General features: G+C 41.7%; 1 protein-coding gene across 4 annotated transcripts in view; it reads left to right on the forward strand.

Moving 5' to 3' along the window:
• The window catches only part of lrp4 (low density lipoprotein receptor-related protein 4), a 95,586-nt gene extending 75,801 nt beyond the window's left edge, over window positions 1-19,785 (forward strand). Inside the window, exons 15-39 of one of the 4 annotated variants that reach the window (XM_072718110.1) lie at window positions 1,534-1,710; window positions 1,805-1,930; window positions 2,382-2,590; window positions 2,909-2,990; window positions 3,109-3,214; window positions 3,316-3,517; window positions 3,712-3,901; window positions 4,779-4,910; window positions 5,326-5,466; window positions 5,585-5,671; window positions 5,855-6,026; window positions 6,135-6,297; window positions 6,592-6,817; window positions 9,416-9,719; window positions 10,390-10,608; window positions 12,894-13,028; window positions 13,553-13,661; window positions 13,842-14,034; window positions 14,215-14,328; window positions 14,440-14,530; window positions 14,731-14,795; window positions 14,885-14,972; window positions 15,083-15,224; window positions 15,496-15,563; window positions 16,194-16,328. In XM_072718110.1, coding sequence (XP_072574211.1) covers window positions 1,534-1,710; window positions 1,805-1,930; window positions 2,382-2,590; window positions 2,909-2,990; window positions 3,109-3,214; window positions 3,316-3,517; window positions 3,712-3,901; window positions 4,779-4,910; window positions 5,326-5,466; window positions 5,585-5,671; window positions 5,855-6,026; window positions 6,135-6,297; window positions 6,592-6,817; window positions 9,416-9,719; window positions 10,390-10,608; window positions 12,894-13,028; window positions 13,553-13,661; window positions 13,842-14,034; window positions 14,215-14,328; window positions 14,440-14,530; window positions 14,731-14,795; window positions 14,885-14,972; window positions 15,083-15,224; window positions 15,496-15,537 — 3,515 coding nt within the window. In that variant the 3' untranslated portion in view covers window positions 15,538-15,563; window positions 16,194-16,328. Of the gene's footprint in view, window positions 1-1,533; window positions 1,711-1,804; window positions 1,931-2,381; window positions 2,591-2,908; window positions 2,991-3,108; window positions 3,215-3,315; window positions 3,518-3,711; window positions 3,902-4,778; window positions 4,911-5,325; window positions 5,467-5,584; window positions 5,672-5,854; window positions 6,027-6,134; window positions 6,298-6,591; window positions 6,818-9,415; window positions 9,720-10,389; window positions 10,609-12,893; window positions 13,029-13,552; window positions 13,662-13,841; window positions 14,035-14,214; window positions 14,329-14,439; window positions 14,531-14,730; window positions 14,796-14,884; window positions 14,973-15,082; window positions 15,225-15,495; window positions 15,564-16,193 lie in introns of all 4 variants that reach the window. The other 3 variants (XM_023806093.2, XM_072718109.1, XM_023806111.2) reach the window with 3 other exon arrangements.
• Window positions 19,786-24,700: the final 4,915 nt, after the last annotated feature.

Genomic DNA, 24,700 nt, shown 5'->3' on the forward strand with positions numbered 1-24,700 from the left:
CACCAAAACTCTTTTGGAAAATTAAAATGAAATGACCCCACAGTAATATTTTTTGTGTGCAGTGACCCTCAGTGGGGGAATGACTGGCCGCTCCCATAAGGGGAGCTTGAATAATGAGTATTGTGAGGCCTGTGATAGCGTCTCTCTCAGGGAGCCCCACTGTTTACTCAGACAGCAGGCTAAACAAGCGGGACGTGTGGAACTGGGCACCTGCCCGTGACGGCTCCTGGAGCTGCGCCAGCCGGCAGGGCAGCCCTGGCAGTGTCAGCGAGTGACTGCCCTGATCCCGGCACACACCTGTGCGCCTGCAGAGCTGTTCTGTACTGCACATGGACAAAGGACCCCCATGTAAAACAGCCCCCAGCTGCAACAGCTGTTGTCCCAGCAGGAAGCAGCGTGTTGGCACCTGGCAAACACTGTGCGCTCGTGCCCTGAGGGAGGCACTGGAGATGTTTAGGAAGTTGAGGTGACCTGGGAACATGGATTGATGATAGCAGGCAAATCTCCCGACAGGGAGACAGGCAGGGGCGATAAAAGAGAGAAAAGGCATGATTCAGGATTACTGCCTGCTCATAAGGTGAAAAGGCCGCTCCATCTGGTGATGCATTGCCTACCCTCACAGTCCAATCATTAAACAAGCTGCTGTCGATTACCACTCTTCAGGTCGAGAAAGGGTCTTTTTTTTTTTTTTTTTTTGGTGGTTTTGATTTCCATTCATGTGGTGAAGGTGTCATTTGGACCTTAGTCCTCATGTGAATGGGAACACAGTGCACTTTTTTACCTGCCACTCCACAATGCCCTATCCAATGACAGCCGCTTTTGCGTCTTTTTCAATTTTGCGGAAATTGTCGTTAAACAGATTAATCGCTCGCACTGCTACGCCCTTATTAAGGTGATGCTTTTCTACTAAATTTTGAGGCACGCCGCCTAAGACCGAGCATGGGAAACGATTGCCCACAATCCCGCAGCGAGAAAGAGAGAGAAGAACCATCGGCTCAGTTGTGATTACGTGACGCTAGGCAGACAAAGCGTATATGTAATACTCGTATTGCAAGACCTCGCTCGTTTATCAAGTTAAAATTAATTTTAAAATTTTGCTCGTCTTGCAAAACACTTGCAGACCAAGTTACTCGCAATCCAAGGTTTTACTGTAATGGAGTCATCATCTGAAATCAAAACTGTGGTAAATACACTGGGACATGCACTGGAGAGAATAATTAGGAGCAGATCCAGACACACGGCAGCTTCAGTTAGGAAGGACCGGGGGGCTTCTCAACACCTGCCAAAGGACTCATCATCCCTCTGACTGGTGACTCTGAACTGTCTTGCCTCTTATTATTTTCCCAAGAAAAGCAAGCTTACTATAACGGTCCAAATTAATGCATAATTAGAGGAGCATCATTTCCTCATTTAGGATAATGTATGCAGCTGAATGTTTTAATTGACACTTACCCAGTGGATGACAGATCTGGTGTGACAGCTTCCTAACACCTTAACACCCCCCATCTTTGGGTGTCTTTTGGGTTGTTATAGGGTTGCCCCACCCCTTCGCCATCACCGTCTTTGAGGACAGCCTGTACTGGACTGACTGGCACACAAAGAGCATCAACAGTGCCAACAAGTTCACTGGCAAAAACCAGGAGATCATCCGCAGCAAGCTGCACTTCCCCATGGACATACACACCCTGCACCCCCAGAGGCAGCCTGCAGGTCAGTGGGGGGCCTTGATCTCACACTCCCACAGGTGTCCTGTTAGTGCCTGTCCATAATGTGTCTGCTTACACTGATTATTTTGGTCTCCCAGGGGGCAGAAATCGCTGCGCCAGCAACAATGGGGACTGCAGTCACCTGTGTCTCCCCAGCAACAAAACCTACACCTGTGCCTGCCCCACTGGCTTTAAGAAAGTGGACAGCCACAACTGTGCAGAGAGTAAGTGGGGCCATTGCCCTTATCCACACTGAGCAAGGAGACCTGCTATGACCTGCTGTCACAAGATGAACTGCCATTTACCCATGTATATACTGAGTTAGTATTGTATTTGATATACAAATGATTGGCATATTGTATTATCATTGTATTTAATATACATCTGCTAATTGAGCTCCACAATTCTGGGGTCTTCATACTGAATGCAGCGTATATACTACTTACCTGTCATTCTCATGGATATCACTACAAAAACGCTAAAAGATAATAGCCATTTTACAAAACCATTTTAAAAGACTTTCGGTAGTGAATAGTGATTATCATTAGAATTAATTTTCTAATCAATAGGGTAGATTTGGCATGCTTTGTTTGTTATTTTTTAATATGTTTGTGTGTTGTGATTACCTGATGTTTGTCCTAGAAGTCTGACAAGAGACCTTTGGTCTTTGATCAGGTCTTGACAAGTTCCTGCTTTTTGCCCGAAGGACGGACATCCGACGAATCAGTTTTGATACAGAGGACAAGTCCGATGATGTCATCCCACTGGCAGATGTCCGCAACGCCGTGGCACTGGACTGGGACTCTCATGGAGAATACATCTACTGGACTGACATCACTACTGACTCCATCAACCGGGCCAGATGGAATGGCTCCAATCAGGAGGTCCGTGCTGTCATGGTCCAACTCTGTAATGTGTCGTTATTTTTGACCTTGTTTTATCCATCTGCTGGCAACATTTTCAATTTCTGGACCACTATAGAACAGCAGTTCTTAACCTTTTTATGCTATGAACCACTTTGGAAATCTGATGATGCCTGCCCTTCTCAGAATAGCATTTTTGATTGCATAAAATAAAATACATCCACAACAACGGTAATGTGATATGAAAATAGTTCTACTGAATGCCAAGTTAGGTCCTACTCATCCTAATGTGTCATTTCTCTGAGTTGTTTTTAACTCTCTGATTCAAACTAATTTCAGGTAGTTGTAGACACCAGTCTCGAAAGTCCTGCTGGTCTGGCTATTGACTGGGTGACCAACAAACTGTACTGGACTGATGCAGGTAACAGTTTATTCTTTGTTTTTTAATTTGCAATGTCAGTCTGCAGTACCTGTCTGTGATTTATACATTTCCCTGTGCATAGTGGCCATTATGTGTCCTGACTTCCATCTCATGACAGGAACTGACCGGATTGAGGTGTCTAATGCTGATGGCAGCATGCGCACCGTACTCATCTGGGAGAACCTGGACCGGCCGCGGGACATTGTGGTGGATCCTGTTGGAGGGTGAGCGATGGAGGCAGATGCATGTGGTATTCCGCAATGTGAATTATCAGGGTGATTATAGAGAGAATCTGCACTTGTTTATGCTTCTCTGGCTTCCCCAGATATATGTACTGGACAGACTGGGGGGCGAGCCCTAAGATTGAGAGGGCTGGGATGGATGCCTCAAACCGCATTGTGATCATCTCCTCCAACTTGACCTGGCCTAACGGCCTGGCCATCGACTACCAGACAGAAAGGCTGTACTGGGCAGATGCTGGCATGAAAACTATAGAGTATGGCAACTTTGATGGCTCAGACAGAAGGGTAAGGGAAGATCCTCCTGGAGAAGAGAAACCTGAAAACTGATATTCCACACAAAGCCTTATGGCACTAAATGCAAGCCACAGTCATAGATGTTTGATATGGTTTATATAATACTTACAGTCCCCTTTACATTGTGATTGAATTACTGTTATTTCATCAACAGCCAGGTAATTAATAAAATTCTCATTCTGCAGGTGTTGATTGGCAGCCAACTTCCGCACCCGTTTGGCCTGACTCTTCATGAAGACAGGATCTTCTGGACAGACTGGCAATCTAAAAGCATCCAGAGTGCCAACAAGCACACGGGGCTGGACCGGATCACACTGTCAAGAAACTTGGAGAACCTGATGGACATCCACATGTTCCACCGGCAACGTTCTGTAGGTACGTTCTGACTCCGACCCTCACATAACCTCACTGAGTCTTATGTTCTGTAAGTGATTGACTGGCAAACAAGCAGGTGTCCATTTGGAGAGAGATGAGAATAAAGTTTCATTTTAAACTATTAGACCTTGTTACTCAGCATCATTATTGTTCCTGTTATAATATTCAATATTCAATCATCTCTCATACATTTCCTCAGAAAGACTGATTGTTGTACATGTTCTCTTTGATATTGCCAAAGCACATTGTGGTCTTTTCAATGAGCCTATGGCACCTTAATAGATTTTAAACCAGCAGACAATTTAGTTTTGCTGCAGCAATACAGCTCTGTTCATATTAAAAACTGACTGATTGCCAAACTCATCAAGAGGTAAAAAAGCTCAGAAAGACTCCATTCCTGCATATTATGACCGTAGAAAACATTGGTCTCTCTAAAGGGCTGTTATCCCTGTAGTATGCCACCCATTGTATCCTGTGTAAGCTGCGTATATTTCATCACTGCTGACACTTGTTGGTACAGAATTGTGCCGCTCTTGTAACAAGATCACCGCCCACCCCCTTGAAAGGTCGTGTGACATACGCCATGTCCACTGACCCACGGCCCTGGAATGCGTTTAATGTAAGGCACCGTCACAGAAAGGGCGGCCTGTCAGCGTGCTGGAAGTGTACTGGCGCATGCTTTCCTGGCACAGCTCCCAGGGGATGTAACCACCCCTGGGTTTGAACGTTCTTGAAACATAGACTTTTCATTGCTGAGCTGTAGTCCATCAACACATGGCACCACATTCTAAAATGTGTCATGTGGGGTATCCACCTCATAGGAAAGCTAATGCTGATGACAGTCTTACCCTGAATCCTGCTCTCCTTCCCCCTGCAGTCCAGACCCCCTGCATGGTGAACAACGGAGGCTGCAGCCACCTCTGTCTCCTGGCCCCAGCCCCTAAGGGCTCTAGCTGTGCTTGTCCCACAGGCATCAATCTCCAGGTGGACGGCAAGACCTGCTCTCATGGTGAGGAGCCCCCAAATCTGCTGGCGCCCCACTGACTGCAACAGACCCCCACCATAAAGAAAAGGAGCTTCCCTTTGAAATTGGAGTGCTTTCCTGAGCACCATCCATAACCTCCCCCCACACACACACACCTCCCCCACGACAGAGCAGTCACCAGAAGCTTCTTGTGACATGCTGCAGCTGTCCGAATAGCAGTGCAACAGCCTGCGACCTCACTTCCTCTCATCCCTCACTAAAGTGACTATAGACGCTCACAGGTTGACACCTTTGTATGTCGCTGACTTGTGTCTGTTTGCCAGAGATAAGGCACTGTGTCTGCCCTCTGCATTGAAAGTCATTGCAGAAATCCTAGCTATTAAATTTATTTCCTGGATTTGAATTGATCTAAGAGTTGATTTTCATTTGCTTACTAAAGGAATGAACAGCTTCCTGGTCTTCGCGAGGAGGACAGACATCCGCATGGTATCCTTAGATATTCCCTACTTTGCGGACGTGGTGCTGGCCGTGAATGGGTCCATGAAAAACACCATTGCCATTGGTGTAGATCCCAAAGAAGGTATGAGGTCAGGATAGATTAAACTACATAATATTCAACAGCAATCAGAAAACGATTAAAGCTTCATTTTAATTAACATTGCAAATGAAATAATATTTTTTGCACCACTTCCATGCAGGTAAAGTCTATTGGTCTGATAGCACACTAAAGAAGGTCAGCAGAGCCAACATCAATGGCACAGAGTGTGAGGATATCATATCCACCGGTGAGGTCATGCCTTCATTAGTTTATGAAACTTTAATAATTCCAACATTGCTTAGCATATAATAAGCAGATTTATTCCATGCCTAACCATTTGTTTATAAAGGATTGGTTTGCAGAGTTCATGCTAAATGTGCAGTTGTCTCAAGCAGCCTTTTGGGTATTCTAAATGCCTTTTGTGTTCCAGGACTGATGACCACAGACGGACTAGCGGTGGACTCCGTGGGCCGGAAGATATACTGGACTGACACAGGAACTAATCGCATTGAAGTGGCTAATCTGAATGGATCCATGAGAAAAGTTCTAATCTGGCAGAACCTGGATAGCCCACGAGCAATTGCTCTCTATCATGAAATGGGGTAAGATATCTGTATGCTTATGAGATGTGTGGCTTTAAATTTGCCAAAGAATATGTATTTGGATGCGCATTTCGATTATTGTACCAAGACTGTTGTTTTCTTTTTCAGCTACATGTACTGGACTGACTGGGGAGAGAATGCTAAACTGGAACGCTCTGGTATGGATGGGTCTGACCGTGTGGTCTTGATCAACAGTAACCTAGGCTGGCCAAATGGTCTGGCGATTGACAAGGCTGGATCTCAGCTACTCTGGGCTGATGCTCACACTGAGGTGAGTGGTGTGTCTTATTTTCCCGACTAATTCTCGAATTCTCACCAATATCTGAGGTTCATAACTGAAAAAGCCTGATTAGTTGAATTATATTACCATTGGATATTATAGTGAAGCACTTCAGTACTTTCTGTTGATAAGAATGTTGATACTGTACTGTGACAGATTGTTGTGGGATTTTTCCTTGTTTAATTTTCAAGGAATTCGTGTTTATGACCGTCTATATGCTAAGGATTTGAGATCATCAGTTATGATCTGTTAATAACTTTCTTTTCCTTTGTGATAATTCCACAGCGTATTGAGGCATCTGACTTGAATGGGGCCAACCGGCGGACCCTGGTGTCTCCAGTCCAGCACCCCTATGGGCTCACCCTCCTGGGCCCACACATCTATTGGACTGACTGGCAGAGCCGAAGTATTCAGAGAGCTGACAAAACCACAGGGGGTAACAGCATCATTGTGAGGGGGAACCTTCCGGGCCTGATGGACATCCAGGCAGTGGACAGGGAGAGGCCTCTGGGTAGGTTATGCCATAATGACCTCAATCTGTGGCTTCGCCATCTAGTGGCTGAGATGGGAGTGGGAAAATTGTCTGGTGTATAGCTCTTCTTTCGTAGCTGGACTGTGAACCTGCTCGTTTTTCAGCTGAACTGAAAACCACTTTGTTCCTTGAAATACTAGACTAATGACGACTAGCTATGTCACAGAAACCTTAAATGATATCTTGCTCTTCATATTCTGAATAAAAAAACATTTGCTGCTCTTTCAAGGTGATAATTGTTGGAAAAAGGAGACAACACTGCCCTCTAGTGACTCTAATATGTATTTATAATGACATTCAAAAGTATTCCTTAAAAGATGTGTCTTCACTGAGGACAGTTCACACTCACCACACAAAATAGCTATTTAAGAGCAGTAACTTAAGTTGGTCATTGTAGTTTGGTCTCAGTCCCTATGCATGGCATACAAAAACAATTTCAACCTTGCAATATTGTCATTTATCCTTTAAGGACCATTTTAAGGCATGCAGTTGTGTTTGTATGCTGTACAGTTTACCTTTGAACAAGTGAGAGGTAATGAGAGTCAGGGGAACAAATTGGTTGCCGTGGGGAGTCACATTCATGAAGTTCAGCTGGCAGGCAGCCACTGGCGGACAGTCACATGGCAGGGCTGGGAGAGAGAACCATCCACGGGGCTGCAGGGCGGCTAGAATTTGGATGAGACAAGGATGCCAGAACCAAGGAGAAATTATTCTAAATCTAAAGAATGGAGACAACATGCCCAAACAACCAGGGCCATGTCACAGCCCGCCTCCAGGAAAAAATCTGCTTTTTCTGCCTTTTTCATTGCAGCCCATTCTTCACAGGATGAATGACCCAGTGTATCAGCTCAGTCCATACCCCACCATTCTTTAATAGCAGACCCCATGCCCTTGCTGTGTGTTTTTGTTCATCTTTAGGGGTGAGACGTGTTGAATAAGAAGCGTGTGTCTGACAGCTGGGCTCAGCTACTGAGCTCGAGCCACTTCCAGGGCATTGTTTTGCTGGTCTGACATTCAGGATTTCACAACAAAGGGAAGTTGTTAGCTGAATCAATGGGCTGTGAAATAAAAAAATATTTTCTGCGGGTGCTGGTCCAGCACAGCCCCAGCTCCCAGTGCTTGTCTAAAAAAAGCAGTGAAACACTCTGCCTGGTGCCCTGTGTGGTCTGGCCACTGTCTGTTACCTCCCAGGATCTGAAGGTGCCTGGCAAACTGAGGCAGCTGATTTATTCACATTAAATAAACAGTCGGGTAGGTCAAGCGTAGAGGAAGTAGCTCGTTCTTTCAGATTTATTGAAAAATTGTTGGGTGCAGCAGTCCTTCCAAACTTTAAAACTTCATGTCAGTGATGCAGACTTCTTAGCATTTACAGTATGCTCGGAGTTTGCTCAGATTAGTCTCCTTCCTGTCGTTTTAAGATACTCTCAACAGCTGATTAACACCTGGGATCACACCTGTGGGTACAGATTCCTTTTCAAACTGTGACTTTTCATAGATTATCAGGATTTGTGGTACAGTAAGATCCATAAACTTCAATGAAGACCATAAATCTTTCTGTTCTCTGGGGCTTTGTAGGCTCCCACTGTACTGGGATAAGGATTAGAGTGCCATTTGGTATGTCTGGAGTTTGGCTCATGCTCATTTAAGGCTAACTAAAGCTAATGAAAAACAAATGCTAAATTCATACTCACTTATCTCATGTTAGCTTGAAATAAATGGTAATGCTTTACTTAAAGTGCACTTTCACAATACATTTATAATGCATTCGTCGAACATTAATAAGCAGCATGTAAGTATACCTTAATACGAAGGTGCACTTAATGTTCCATCAATGCATTTTAAAAACTTTATGAACGTGCACTCAGTCAGTAAATCATTATCACAGAATTATACAGTACTGTGCAATAGTCTTAGACTGTTCAAAAAAATGTTTAAAGCTATTTATCTGGCTCGTAAGTGTGTATCTGCTGAAAAAAAAAAAAATGCAATCTAACATTAGAATATATACAAATGAACACAATTAAAAAAAAAAAAAAAAAAACTTTTTACAAAAAGTCACTGGTATCTTGTATAACTAGAAGAACACAGTTGGCTGACCTCTCCTGAGGGACCTCATTCCACATATTTGTTCAATTTCACCACCAGCGCACTTAGTTCATTAATTTAATTAGTTAAATAATTTGATAGGGTATTGATTTGCCCGACATGGCATCCTAGTAATTGAGTGAACAAGAACTCTTGGTTGGCTCATATTAAATGGTTACTGCAAAAACGGCGGTAATTTTCAAAGAGATTTTAGATAGATAGATAGATAGATAGATAGTTAGTTACCGTAGTTAGTTTAGTAAGTAAGTAAGTACTTTATTAATCCCTCGGGAAGGTTCCTCCGGGAAATTTAGTAACTGCTAAGCTAATACACTTTGACAGACATTGTTGTACAGCAACATAAAGTTAAATAAGGTATAATATTTTTCGGTGGCCTAATACTTATGCACAGTACTGTACAATGGGATCTGCTGTTTCCGTGTAAATGGTTGGTTTCAGGGATTCAACTGTGATATTTGACTTTCCTCTCAGGTTTCAATAAGTGTGGCAGGAGAAACGGGGGCTGCACCCACCTGTGCCTGCCCAATCCCAATGGCACTTCCTGTGCCTGCCCCACGGGCATCGTGCTGAAGGCTGATGGGCGCTCGTGCGACGAGAGCCCGGAGACCTACCTGCTGTTCTCCAACCGCGTCAGCATCCGTCGCATCTCGCTGGACACCAGCGACTACACGGACGTGCATGTTCCCGTGCCAGAGCTCCACAATGTCATCTCGCTGGACTATGACAGCGTGGAGGGCAAGATCTACTATACTGACGTGTCCCTGGATGTCATCAGGTATGGCAGCTCGAAAGGGTATTCGTTACTTACAAGTAATTCTGTGTAGCCTAAACACATAACAAATCAGAGTCTGACAGCTGATACAATGAGTATTGCTGTTTCTACATGCTTCCACATTTACCACAGTGTATTGAAGCACTATGTGCAAAACATGTGTTAAGTAAAACATGTTGTATGGCAAAAAAAAATTCTCTTCAAACTGCTTTTTGTTTTTTTTTTGTTTTGTATATGCACTCGCTTTCGTATATGTGTCCCTAAACTTACCAGGATGTAACAGTGCGTTTTAATAATAACTATGAGTAATATCATTTCTCTATGCTTGAATAAGAGAGTTGTTTGAATAATGGGCGGTGCAGTGGTTCACTGGGTGGTTCCCACTATTGCCTCATACCTCCAGGGCTGGGATTCCTTTGCTTTCTTCCTGCAGTCCAAAAACACGCAGTTAGGCAAATTAATGTCTTTAAGCTGCTTATAATGTGTGTGTGTGTGTGTGTGTGTGTGCACGTGTCCTGCAGTGAATTGGCTTCCTGTCCAGGGTATAATCCTTCCATGTGCCCAGTGTTGCCTTGGATATGGTTCAGACCCACCTGTATCCGTGTCCAGTGTAAGTGGTTGGAAAATACATGGATGGATTTTGAATCACTAACCATTATCCTGGTGCCTTCAGGCGTGCCAACCTGAATGGCAGTGGTATGGAGACGGTCATCAGCCAGGGTCTGAAGACCACTGATGGGCTGGCAGTGGACTGGGTGGCTCGCAACATGTACTGGACAGATACAGGCCGCAACACCATCGAGGTCGCTCGTCTGGATGGTTCTTCGAGGAAGGTGCTCATCAATAATAGCCTGGATGAACCTCGAGCCATTACTGTGTTTCCCAGCAAAGGGTGAGTGAGAGAACAGACAGACAGAAACCTCCCCATTGTCTGAATCTGCTCAGCTGTAATATACTGCCCTGTATGGAACCTCATAGTTATGTATGTATATTAATTTTCGTAGTTGTAAACTGTGCATTAGGCATTAGGAATATGAATATATTGATTAAGGGGTCTATTCTCCCACTAGGCATGTAAGTCCGAAAAGGGCTTAAAAAGTTACGTGCTTTTGAGTTACGCATTTTCTCCCCCCATCAGTGCAGTCACTCCCATTGCAGGGCCATGCAAGAAGCATAATTAATTTATTAAGAAAGAAATGGGGGTTACGCCTTCAATGATTCTGGCATCAAGCAAAACAAGGAATAGGACTATCTCATTTACATTATGAACTTAATTGAAATTTGCAGAAACTCTTATTTTGAAAAAAGAAAGCATGGCGGTAGTCTGCTATGCTTTATATTTGGTCATTTTCACGAATGTTTCAATCCTTCAACAATAACAAAATGTTACAATGAAATACAACATTTGAATTTTGTGCAGAGCAAATTACCTTAACTCAGGGGTGGGCAATCTTATCTGTAAAGGGCCGGTGTGTATGCAGGTTTTTGGGATAACCTGTAGGTCAGCTGTTCAAATCCAGGTGTGAGGACTCTTCAGCCAGTCAGTCCTCTAATTAGTAATCTAATTAGGGAGTTGCAGCGAAAACCCATATACACATCAGCCCTTTGCGGATAAGATTGGCCACCCCTGCCTTAACTCATTACGATTATTAAAATTGTCATTTGTAGCTCTGATTTAATGATGCCTCAACCATTTCCCAAAGTAGACACTATAGCTGCAGCTTTTGAGAATAACAAAAAAACTAGATTTTGTTATTTTTTTTAATCTTTCAACTTGGTTGCATCTAAGCTACAAAAAACAATTGATTTGTTTTATTTTTGAAAATTTGATTCACAAAAAATATTCTCTCAAGTCAATAAAAATATAATATATATCCATCACGGTGCAGCATTTTTAAAAATACCTGTGCTGTACTTGTACTCACGTCAACAACTTCCAGCTTCACATTCGGACATATGCGCGCATGCTTAGTGGTGCAGCTTCATCCGGTCCTTTCAGAATGTTGCTGGGAAACACACAAACACACAACGGCTCCGCATTTTCTGCATTAATTCGGTACATATGCATACCGGACCGAAAGACCCGTACTGAAAAAGTTCGGTACGAATATGTGTACCGTTCAAACCTGAGGCAGCACAAAAAGATTGCTTTCACAATCCCCCTAGAAACATGCAATGCAATGTCCATCATTGGAAGTACAGTATTGTTTCAAAAGTCTTAGGCAGTCAAATCAAATGTTTAAAGCTATTTATCTGGGTAGTAAGTGCACTTTTGCTTTTGTGAACAAAATACAATTTAGCATTAGAACATAAGCAAATTAAGAATAACAATAAAAACTACTAAGAGTTTCTTCTGTTCTCCAAAAAGTTCCTGATATCTAGTTGGATGGCTAGATGAACACCGCTTCAGTTCCCAACCCCACTTCAGGGGCACCTCAGCCATTCCATGTATTTATTAAATTTCACCATCAACTCAATGAATTATTTGATTTAATTAGTTAAAAAAGTCACAGTACTTACGTTAAACCTGTTTTTTTACAATTATTTTTAATCCACCGGTTGTTTAGCGTAATTGATTCACCTTCTACGCACGTTGACAAGGCAAACATCTCTTGAAACTAGTCCAATGGTAATATATTTATATATAGTGACATATTTCTATATATTATTGTTATATAATTTGTGTATGTATATGTTTATATAATCATTCACATGCTTTTTGGATTGTGACATTTATTTCAAAATGTATCATAAATAGAACCATTTTCATTTTGTAACATGTCTGTCTTTCTGAAAACTACAGTATTGCAGTATGTGACTTAATACAGCCTTCCAGATCGCAGAGTGAAAAATGCAAAAGTGAGAGGCAGAATGTGCACGATCCACGCATGGGAGAATAGACCCTTTAGATAACAGTATGTTCTGAGAGACAGATTAACCGAAGATTATCTAGTACAGACATAGTAGGTCATTTAGATTGGGTTGCCAACCCCTGGTTTGTGCGTCAGTACTGGTCTATGACCGGTATTCCCCCAGGTTGACAAGTTTTACCCTGTCTGGGAAATTGTTGCACAACATATGGCAGTCGGTGATCATCAAAAAGTTGGGAACCCCTAATCTAGATTTTAAATTGCTAGATTATAAATATGTTACATAGCCTAGTGTATTGTTTTCCAGGTACTTGTTCTGGACAGACTGGGGTCACATTGCCAAGATTGAGAGAGCACATCTGGATGGTTCTGATCGTAAGGTTCTGATCGACACAGATCTCGGCTGGCCCAATGGATTGACATTAGATTATGACACACGGAGGTGAGAATGGAGATGGCTGTAGGACGATACAGCTTGTAGTACGCTGTCAGAAAAAAGAATACCAATTTGTACCTTTGCTTGTCACTGGGGCTGTACCCTGAAGGTTCTGCCAGTTATATCCTAGCTCTAGGTCAATGTACCTTTTAGTCTAATTTAAGGTACAGAAATGGATTCTGAGGAATATCCCCAAGGTACAAACAACATTAATGTACCCCAATGGTACAAAAATGTTACTCACATTCCATTTCTGTAACTTAAAGGTACAATTACCTACAATTGTCAGACCCTTTAATTATTGATTAATCATAATGCATTGATGCATCTTTACACCCCTAGCCTCTAGGTCACTTAGTATTTTACTGTGATATGGTGCAGAACCATTATTGAATAACTTACATTCTGGAATTAGCATTTAGTAAAGGAAAGAGAATAAGAACAGATTGATGTATAGCAACAGCAACTTCTCATGAAGTGTGAATTCAGAGGCACGATATATAATTTGGACATTGTGTGTTTCTCTGTAGGATTTTCTGGGTGGACGCCCACCTGGACAGGATTGAAAGCTCGGACCTCAATGGGAGGCTCCGGCAGATCCTGGTCAGCCCTGTTTCTCACCCATTCGCCCTCACACAGGTACCAGTCAGTCAGCTTAACTCACTTTCCCCATTAAATACTCACCTATCATTTTCATCATTTCATATAAATAACTTACCATTCCTTCTGCATCCTTCCATTCCTGACCCTTATTTTTCTTCTCTCCTGTCTCCCTTTTTTCCTCCCGCTCCCTCCTGTCTTTCATTTTTCCATTCCTAGTTGAAGCCAGTGACTTCTGCACTAACCCCTCTCTTCCAACTCTCGCAGCAAGACCGTTGGATTTACTGGACGGACTGGCAAACCAAGTCCATTCAGCGTGTAGATAAGCATACAGGCCGCAGCAAGGAGACAGTGCTGGCCAATGTAGAGGGATTAATGGACATCATTGTGGTGTCACAGCACCGGCAGACTGGTAAGAGCAAATCTCCTTGGTTCCTGGGAAAACACTGTGTCCCACACCCCTTGGTACCAGAGCCATTTCTTAAGCCATTGTGGTATGAACTGCAACAAACTGTTTACAAACTGAGGTCTCTACTGTCTCTGTATGGTGATATTTATAGCTTGAAAGCTAAAGTGCTATATATTTATATAGGCACCAACCATTGTGGCGTGAATAACGGAGGGTGCACACACCTCTGCTTCGCTAAAGCCAATAGCTTTGTCTGTGCATGTCCAGATGAGCCGGACAGCAGGCCCTGTTCCACCAGTAAGTAAGACATACGGCACACTGATTTAGGGAAGAGAAAAAAAAAACATTTTGTCTTGGTTTGATCTGTCAGCAAGCAGACCCGAACCATTAAAAGCTGATTTGATCTAGTTTCAGGTTATGTCCCAACATCTTCTGGCAAGAGTGTCACAAGCACGCCCTCAACCACAGACAAACTTACCTCCAGTCCTTCAGTAGTTAAGTAAGTTAATGGCATATTTAAGCTCTGCTGATAAAAACAATGCTTTTCTATGAGTTGTGCTAAAATGAATTACAAAGAAGGATAACTAACTTTCCATTAAGGTATTTCACTGAAATGGGGTTTTACAGAGCACACAAATGATGTCACATTTCTGCAAATTTGGTTGGGTTTATTTACATTTTTGTTTGTGTGTCACACAGCTGCACGGACAGGAACTTGAGCCTAGGAAGATGTGTGAAGAGCAGTGTGATAACAGTCCCGGATGGTACAGTTTAATTACTGCTGGTCACAGTGGGTTACTGAACAAATAAAGTTGAGAAATTACTGAGTTTTTGTTGTTTGTGTTACTTCCAGGGGAAGGCCTTCACATCAGCTATGTTATTGGAGGGGCACTTACCGTCTTAGCCATCCTGATTTTAATAGCATCATTTATCATTTATAGGTAGGTGTAGCCCGGTGAAAGCACCCATGCTTCGTTTTCTCCATCTTCTCTTGGGCTGTGTTATTGATTATTATGTGTGTTTTTTTTCCACCGCCCCCCTTCCCCCAAAGGCATAAAAAATCCAAGTACGCTGACTCTGGAGTGAGCAACCTGACTTACAGCAATCCCTCGTACAGAACATCGACACAGGAAGTGAAGATTGAAACTGTGCAAAAACCTCAGATTTATAACCAACTGCGATATAAGAAAGAGGTATTCCTATCTTTTCATATTATGGTTAGCATTCTGATTTGTCAGTTTGACATGTGCCCTAAAAAGAGAATGGAAGTTTTTAAGTGTTCTTTTTCTGCATATCATTCTACGCCAATGAGTTATGTTTGATTTCATCAAGGAAAGACATTTCACAATTCAATTTATCGATACATTAAATGTTTTTACAGTGGTGTATGTACAAGCTGGGGAAATTCCTGTTCTGAAAATTCCTGTTTCCAAAAAGCTCATCTTCTTTTTTTCTTCACTACAGCTTTCCCATCCTTACAACTCGCTTTCACCTTTTATCTTTTGACCTGTTTTCCACAAAATCAATGACAGGTAGTTCCATAGCATGAAGAAGTTACACCTGTAAATACTAATATCCTCTGTTTAAATCCAGAATTTGAATATAGATGTCACATTATTCTCACTGCATGCTACATGTGCTTTTAACATGTCATATACTTGAGCTGCAATCAGGGTTTTGTGACAAACTAATGATGCTGTCTGTCAGTCCTTTCTAGGAGAACAGGTGCTGTGCTTTTCCTTTGTTTTATAACATTGTGCCTTTAGTCTCTGTTTGATTTCTGTTTATATTTAATGCCCCCCAAATTGCATGGACATTATTGTTACAAATAATTTCAGGTAATTTTTTTGGGTGAAAAGCGAATTTGCTAAGACGATTTCTTTTCGGTCCATTTTTTTTGTTTGGACTGGCTGAAAAGCCTCACTGCAGTTCAGTTCTGTGGATGCATGATTTGAATGACCATTTAAATAAGAAGCAGTAGACAAGCCTAAATTATCTTCTCTTTTCGTGGATTTGCCGGGAAAACTGTGAATTAGTTCAGAATTCTTGGAGATTAGAAAATATTTACTCTTTAACTTTTAAAAATCCTGTGTCTTAAAGGGCACAGTACGCTTTTGTTTGCTGTACGGTTTGTGGCTGAGCTTCTACCTTTCCCCACACAGGTTGGCAATGATAACAGCTATACTAAGGAGAAGATTAAGATAGTTGAGGGCATCTGCCTGCTTTCCAACGAGGAGCTGTACTGGGAGGACCTGAAGCAGATCAAGCCTTCGCGGGGCGGACTCCATGTATGCATGAAGACAGACACTGTGTCGCTCCAAGCTAGCAGCGGCTCCCTGGACGACACAGAAACAGAGCAGCTACTGCAGGAGGAGCAGTCTGAGTGCTCTAGCATCAACACTGTCCCTATGGCCACGCCTGAGCGGCACGGGGCGCTGCCTGACACAGGCTGGGCCACCCCCCGCAAGCCCTCCACGGAGAGCGAAGTCTGAGCAGCGCCTCCCATTACAAACCCAACACTCCCAGCAGGCTGTCATCTACGCCAAACACCACCTATCCCCTCCCAGTACTGTTCTCCATCTCATTGCTGCCCCCCCCCCCCCACACACACACACAAAAGACTGAAAAGGCAATGAACACCTTGGAAAAAATGAGTGAGTGAACACTGAGAGGAAGAGCATCGTAAAAGCATTTTTTTAAGGAAAAAAGTCTTATTGGAGTGCTCTTCGTGTACGATCACCTTATTGTGAACTTTTAAATGAAAGATTTTAATTTGTTCTGGGACTGAGTAACAAAATTCTCTGTCACCTGTGTTGTGATTATAAACTCTATTTATGAACTTTTTTGTACTTATGAGTGATTTGTTGATGTAAAAATATGGTGAAAATAATGGAAACTCTAAACAATTCAGTAGTTATTACTTATCACAGATAGATATCTGTATTTATGTCAGTGCCAAAGGTCAGAGCTGTTCAGTCAGTTAAGACCTACTTATTTCCACTAAGGGTGTTTACGCTACATTATGCTCACATAATACAGTACTACTATACTAAAATTTAAGAGCAGTGTTTTTAATTTGTAAATTTGACTTGGCTTTGTGCCAACAAAATATGGGTTTATCCAGAACCTTTCAAGAGCATATTGAGTTCTTTCAATACATGCCAAAATGCAATAGATATCTTTAAAACAGCTATTTTTTAGCAGTTTTAATGGCGGAAGGTGGGCAGTTTTAATGAGGTATAAGTGCCAAACATTCTCAGTCATATTCTTATCAAATTGTTAAATATGCTACATTGTGCTGAAACATCATTCAGACCTGATGATGCATCTGTGCATCTGTAAAGTGCCAAGCTTTTACCGTATCTCCCTCCTGCACAGGAATGTTTAGTTATTAAAATACAGCTGTTTCTGTAATGATTTTGTGATAGTAAATTGTGATATTAGGACTGCAAGAGCTTTATTCCTAGATTCTTAGAGCAATAAAAAGGACAAATTAAGTTGTTCTTCTGAGGAAACCAGCATTTGTATTGGGGGAAAAAACTGGACAATACCTTTTGTTTGGAGTATTGATCTTTGTACACTACAACTCATTAGAAAATGCTTGCTAGAAATACAGTACATTGGTGGATCTTTTACACGCTGTTTTATTCATCTTTTCCCCTACCCCAATAGAATCTTTGTGAAACAGTTACAAAAATGTATAAATTTGCCTGAATTTAAATGTAAAAATGTCAAAGTCATGTACCGTGAAGTAACTTCAAATTCAGCACCATGCTGTTTTGCTGCTAAAATAGCACTGAGGCCCACAGCTCATGGTCCTGGCAGCTATTTAACCTAAGATCTCTGTATGCTGGCTCAGGATTGACAGAGTTTTAGTCTAAAGCTCATCTGTAAAACTATTCAGACACATCCACTTTTTATTCTCAGACTTAGGTAACTAATGATGTTGTATAAAACTTTTTAACTGTTAAAAAAATATCTTGTGTTGCTTTTATTGTATAAAGAGTTTTGTACAAAGGGATTCTTGATTGTTTTGACATTTTAATTTTACTCACTGGAAAGGAACACTTTGCTGGATTTATTTAACCACTGTTTGTCTGGATCCTTGTAAATGACAGGGGTGATGCCAGTTATTTAATAGTGCTTTTTGTTATTGGTCACATATAACTGTTGTAAAGTTAACTAAAATATTTATAAATATTATATATATTTTTTGTTTTATTGTCATTTAAATTTGTAAATTTTAAAAGACTGAATATGTAATTCAATTTGCCATACTAACAAGCTATTTGTGTGATATAGTGAGAGTATCCATTTGCTTTTGTATAATATAAAACTATTTGCATTAAAAGAAAAATATGGCTTTTTTATGCAATGTGACTTGCATGCTGGCTACACATCTGTCACGCCTGAATTTATATAGTTTAGTAACTCAAGTTCCTATTTCAAAAACTTCCTATTTGGGGGCATTTGAAGGTCATTTGAGAAGTGCACAGCTTTGGTAAGGGCTGAAAAACAAAATCGGCTGTAGGTTCTGATTACCGAAAAAACAAGTTATCTAATTTTTATCTAAAGTTATCAAATTCAGTTATCAAGTTATCAAACAATTATTACCATTCCCCAGGTGGGGAATATGTAAGGTTTTAGGACCAGACCATAGTCACTGACCATAGTCACTTTTCATTAGCACAATAACAGTATTTGACAAATCATTTTCAATCTTTGTAGGGCCATTATAAGGGAGAAGAATTAGAAGTGATCAAATTTTAAGACTGATCACACCAAAGCTGTAGCAGCGCATAGTGATGCCAGTTTTGATACTTGATACTGTTAGTGCTATAAAATGTTTTTGGAGGATCTTTTTGAAACCTTGCAGACATGTGCTCTGTTTACCCTTGATTTAAAAATGTAGGGTTTGGGGTACATGCTGTGCTTGTAAATCATCTGAAGTGGAAGATCATTAATGGAATAAAGCAGGGGTGACATGAAGCAGCAATGGTTATTGACAAAGAGAAGGATGAGTTGATAACAGGCTTAACCGTGTGAGCAGGATAACTCTATTTGTTATTACTTTATTCTCTTTGCTCTTTGATAAATCTTATTAAGACTTCCAGACCCCCGCGAACCTGAATAGGACAAGTAGTTACAAAAGATGGATGGAAAAGCCCAACTATTTTAAGTAGGAGACTGGAAATTTTCAGGTTCCAGGAATGTATCAATACACCAATGTAAAGGCACACGAAAATGAGCCTGGCCCGGATTATTTTTATACCTCAAAAATAGCAGGAAACATGGCACACTGAGTAATTCATTTGAATAAGACACCACAATTCCAATTAGAATGTCAAAGTCTTGTTCATCTCAAGCAAATATGAAATGCATAGTGCACAACAGGTATACCAATGTAAAGTAACATTGAAATGAGCCTGACCTATATAGGTTTTATAGCTGAAAAACAGCTTGAAGCATGACATGTTGGACAATTCATTTGAAAGAGAACTCACATTTGCAATTGGAATTTGGGCCAGGCAAATACAAAATGCAAAGCACACAGCAGGTATGCCACTGAAAGAAAACACAAAACGTAGCCTTGCCCACATTCTTATAGAACTAAAAGTGCAGTCTGGCAGAATGTTTATAATTCATTTTGAAGTCTCGCCCATAGACCTTTTTCCACAGAATATATATGTATATCTGAACCGGCATGCTTGGCAAGTTTCACTGCCTTTTCTGAATAAAAGGAAAATGTCTGTGTATCCTCTTCTGATTCAGTTTTCCTTATTGTAATGCACTTCAATTTACGATGAAATAATCAAACCTGACTTTTAAAAGGAATGGTTGCTTTTGGTAAGATCAATAGATTTGAATGTGTAGTACTTTTTATTTTTTTTATAGTTAAGTACCTTTAAAACCAGGTATTTTTAACTTTTACTTTAGTATTTTACTGAATGACTTTTACTTGAATAACATTTTGGTGTGGCATCTGTACTTATCCCTGAATATGAAAATTTCCATCACTGCTCACATTGGCTCATGTAACATTCAGCTACTCTCTCATTGGCTTTGCATCGGAGAAATTAGCGACAGATGGGTCAAAGGCTTCGTTCGAAATATCCATATAGTTCACTATGTAGTGAGTCGGCCATTTTGTAGTGCTGTTCGAATTTTCAACTTCAATTACTACATAATGCACCACAAAATCAATGTGAGACACACCAAAATGTAGTAGGGTACAACAAGCTGTACCCTACACTAGTCAACTTATACCATATTTGAGAAACTTTGCTCAGTATGAACTGTAACTATTTGCCTAATCCTGGAGAGGATTATCCTTGCCCACCTTCAATCTCTGGTAAATCAGTTAATGGACCCCCTGCAATTCACTTCACAGGGGCATATTGAGGTAGAGGACGCAGTCATCTTTCTACTACAAAGAGCGCTCATACATTTGGAGACAGCCTGGAGCACAGTGAGGGATATGTTTTTTGACTTGTCCTGTGCTTTCAATACCATTTGTTACGTCCCAGTCTATGGACGGGGCGTAAACAGCGGTAAGGGTCGGGAAAATCGGGAACGGGGAGTCGGGAGGTAGAGGACAAGGAGGTCGGGGAATAATTATCACCCAAGGCGTTGGTGGTAACAGAAAATATGTGTATTTGGGGGAAAGGTGAGCTTCAGGAGTGACACCGGCCAAAACAATAAACAAAACCAATTGAACTAGCTACCCGCGTACCAACCGTATCTTCCCTAACCCGAAAGAAAAATGAAACAAAAGACAAACGCTATCCTAACCCTCTCTAACCACAAAACAGGGACAAAAACGCCGTACACGCAGAAAACAAATGGCTGTCACTCCCTACAACGCTTACACACACACAAATTAATAAAGTGGTACCTCAGAACTCGAATTTAATCCGTTCAGAACTCCGGATCGAATCCTAAAAAGTTCTAGTTGTGATCGAATTTTCCCCATAAGAGGTAATGGAAAACCAATTAATTGTTTCCTGGCCCCAAAAGAATACACCTAAATATGTTTTTTTTAGCATTTAGAAACACAAAATGAACAGGATAAAACAATAGCATATACTGTACTAAACACATCTAAGCACATTTATCAAAACAGTAATTTGTAAAGTAAGAAAATAAATGTATCCAAACAATGTGTCCTGCCCCGATTGTCCCTCCTTCCGTGTGCCACGCCCCCTCGTTAACCCCGTGTGTAATCCCCATGTGATCAGCTGTTTCTGGTTGTTGTCATTAGCCCTCTGTATTTAGTCCGGGTTTCAGTTTGTTTCCCCAGTCCGGTCATTGTATTGTCCGTCTGCGGTTTGCCTGCCTTACCTGTAATTAAACCCCGTATTCCCCGATAGCCTGACCTCTGCGCCTTTGTCTCCGTTCCGTCCCCGCTGGGCACAACAATATTATTATAATTAAACGTATTAATGGTTTATTATTAATATTAAAATAATGAATATGAAATCTTTATTTTTAAACGTATTTTATTATATAATAATAATTACTGTTACTGTCTATCATTGTCTAAATGTATTTTTACTGTCTAAATATATGTATTCAGCTAATGTAAACATGTACGATGCTATCACAGCTAATGCAAGGCTGAGACTAGCTAGGCTGGGCAAGCTAATCAGGAAAGCAGGCTGGGTACTTGGGTGTCCCCTGGATTACATTAAGCTGGTGGGGAAATGAGGGTCCAGCTGTAAACTCTCAGCTGTAATGGGCAATCCTGACCACTCATTGCAGGAAACCTTGGGGGAACTGAGTAGCTCCTTCAATGCCAGACTGTGGCACTCACGATGCCTGAAGGAACGCTACTAGAGGTCCTTTATTCTTGCTGCCATCAGACTCTACAACAGCCACTGCTCTAAGTAGAACCAGGATTCACCATAACACTACATTGCATTACCCTGCAAGCTATGTGCAAACCCTGCTAACAATTGTAAGTATAGGTATGGGTATGTGCAATATCATAATCCTAGGTAAACTTGAATGTATAGTCTTGTGAAGTTTTGCACTGTACATATACTTTTTACATTCTAGCTTATTTACTGGTGTACTACAAATTCATTGCAAGTACAAGTACAACCTACTGTATTGCTTTTAGTTGTTTTTATTCTGTTTTTAATTTATTATTGGCTGCACTGAGAATTGTAAATTATTGTAAATTACTGTATCTTATTTCTTTTCTTTATTAGCTGCTGTAGCACCCAAATTTCCCCTTGTGGGATAAATAAAGTTTATCTTATCTTAGAAACCACTCTTCTCAAATCTGCTTGAAGTGCCTTGTTGGAATTCTAACCCTTACTTCTGTAAGATGGTGAGGTCAGGTCAGGTTGGGGAACATGCGCTGATGCAGCGCGTTGCCGCACCTACCACGCAGCTAAACTCCTCGGGATCCTGGCCAGCGATCCACCAGGCAGATACACGGTCCTGTCCCATCCTCCAGAAATGGCCATCCATCTGCCGCAGCCAGGTGTTACGTGGGCGTCCACCTTGGTCTGGTCCAGCCACTTGGGTCCTCAGTAATGAGGATCCTATGAGCTGGATTAACCTCAGGGAAACGCGCCACATGGCTGCAGTGCTGTAACTGACACTCCCTCACAATGCAGGTAATGTGCCTCATTCGGGACTCCTCTAGCAACTGCTCATTCAACACAAAGTCAAACCAGTGGTACCCAAGGATTCTCCGAAAAGACACAGTGTCAAAGGAGTCCAGTCTTCATCTCAGTTCATTGGATAGCATCCATGTCTCACAGCCATAGAGCAAGACAGTGAGCACCAAGAATCTAATGACTTGGACCTTTGTCCTCTTGCAAAGATATCGGGAATGCCACACACCCCTTTCCAGTGACCTCATGACCCCCCATGCTCTTCCAATCCATCTGCTGACTTCATAGGAAGAAGGTAGGTAGGTAATTCTATCGACAAGGCCAACATTCTCCCCGCAGACAAACACACTACTGATGGCTGTGCCTAAGAAGTCATTAAATGCCTAGATCTTGGTCTTTATCCAGAACACCCGCAATCTCAGACATTCAGACTCCTTGCTCAGTCTCTCGAGAGCCCCGATGAGAGCCTCCCTTGACTCTGCTAAGATCACAGCATCGTCGGCAAAGTCAAGATCAGTAAATCTTTCTTCACCAATGGACGCCCCACAGCCGCTGGACCCCACGACCCTGCCCAACACCCAGTCCATACAAGCATTGAACAGTGTAGGAGCAAGAACGCACCCCTGGGGAATCCCAGAATCAACTGGGAAGAACACAGAGGTTCCCCCTCCACTCTGCACAGCACTCACAGTACCAGTGTACAGGCCGGTCATGACGTCCAGCAACTTCAGGGGGATCCCGCAAAGTATCAAAATGTCCCTCAGGGCAACTCGATCAACTGAGTCGAACGCATTACGAAAATCGACATAGGCTGAGGTGAGGTCATCTTGTAACAAAATCCTTATTAGCCACCTACCTGCAAGGATGTGACTGCAGACTGCAAGACAGGGGCAGAATGTGTAGGGGGAAGCTGACCAACCTGGCAAGCTGACCAATCAGAGCACACTAGGCTCATCGTGGTGGGGCTTAAACCTGTATCAGAATGTAGAGCAGCTGTGGAGTGAGTGTAGAGACAATATGAGAAAAATGTGTTTTTGGAACATTGAAGCATGTATATGTAGTAGACTCCAAAAAAAATTATGAACAATGAAAATGAGCATAATAGGTCTCTTTTAATCATACCCTAGTCAGTGCATGAAAGAACAGGCGGAGATCTAGTGGACACAATGAAAAGTTAGATACTGCCCAAGCCTACTGTACAAGGGCTAGAGACAGACGCTGCGGGTGTGTGGGAGGAGTAGTGATTTGATAGGGAAGAGGGGGTGATGGGCTTGTCCAGGGAATACATCATTGTATATTTTTGTCAGGTTCTTTGTCATTTGTATGCAGGCTCTAGTCTAGTATTGTAAGACATATATGCTAATATATTTTTTGTTTGTTTGGTACTGTTTGGATTTCACAGGTTTGAAACCTAGTACATTATACAGATTTTAAGTACACCCCACTTCCTGTCGGTCAGTTTTTTTGCCAGCTAAATGCCTGTACAGTCAAAATCAATCTACATAGCAGAAACTTTTTTATCCAGGAAGAAAATCACAATGGGGTCTGTAAGCGTGTGTCTGTTTGACATTACATGGTAATTACTTATACTATTGGTGTGTCTGTCTATTATGTCAAGAAAAAACGTTGGTCATAGTGCAAATGAGAAATCATTAAAATACAAAAATTTAGATATATGAATAATATAAACTACATTTTAACACATGGACATTAAGACATGCACAAATAAACACCTTTAAGCAACTAATTGCAGGTTTGCTAAGTTTGGTCAGCTGGCTGGCGTGAGATTTTCAGACAAGTCTGCACAGTCATTTACATGTATGCAACAGTTCTAATAGTAATACCTTGTAAATAGTCTGTAGGGTTTGTACACTACTTCCAACGCTTTTGATGTAGCCAATTTTAGGTTTGTAATTGAATAACACATGTTTGCCATAAGATTTCTTGCACGAGCGTGAGTGTCAAGCTACATGCGTGAGAGTTGGCAATCCTGTAACTGGTGGGAAAGATATATTGTGCGAATTGACATGTAAGCGGAATGT

The sequence above is a fragment of the Paramormyrops kingsleyae genome, chromosome 11, assembly GCF_048594095.1.
Source record: "Paramormyrops kingsleyae isolate MSU_618 chromosome 11, PKINGS_0.4, whole genome shotgun sequence".
In the NCBI taxonomy this organism is placed as follows: domain Eukaryota; kingdom Metazoa; phylum Chordata; class Actinopteri; order Osteoglossiformes; family Mormyridae; genus Paramormyrops; species Paramormyrops kingsleyae.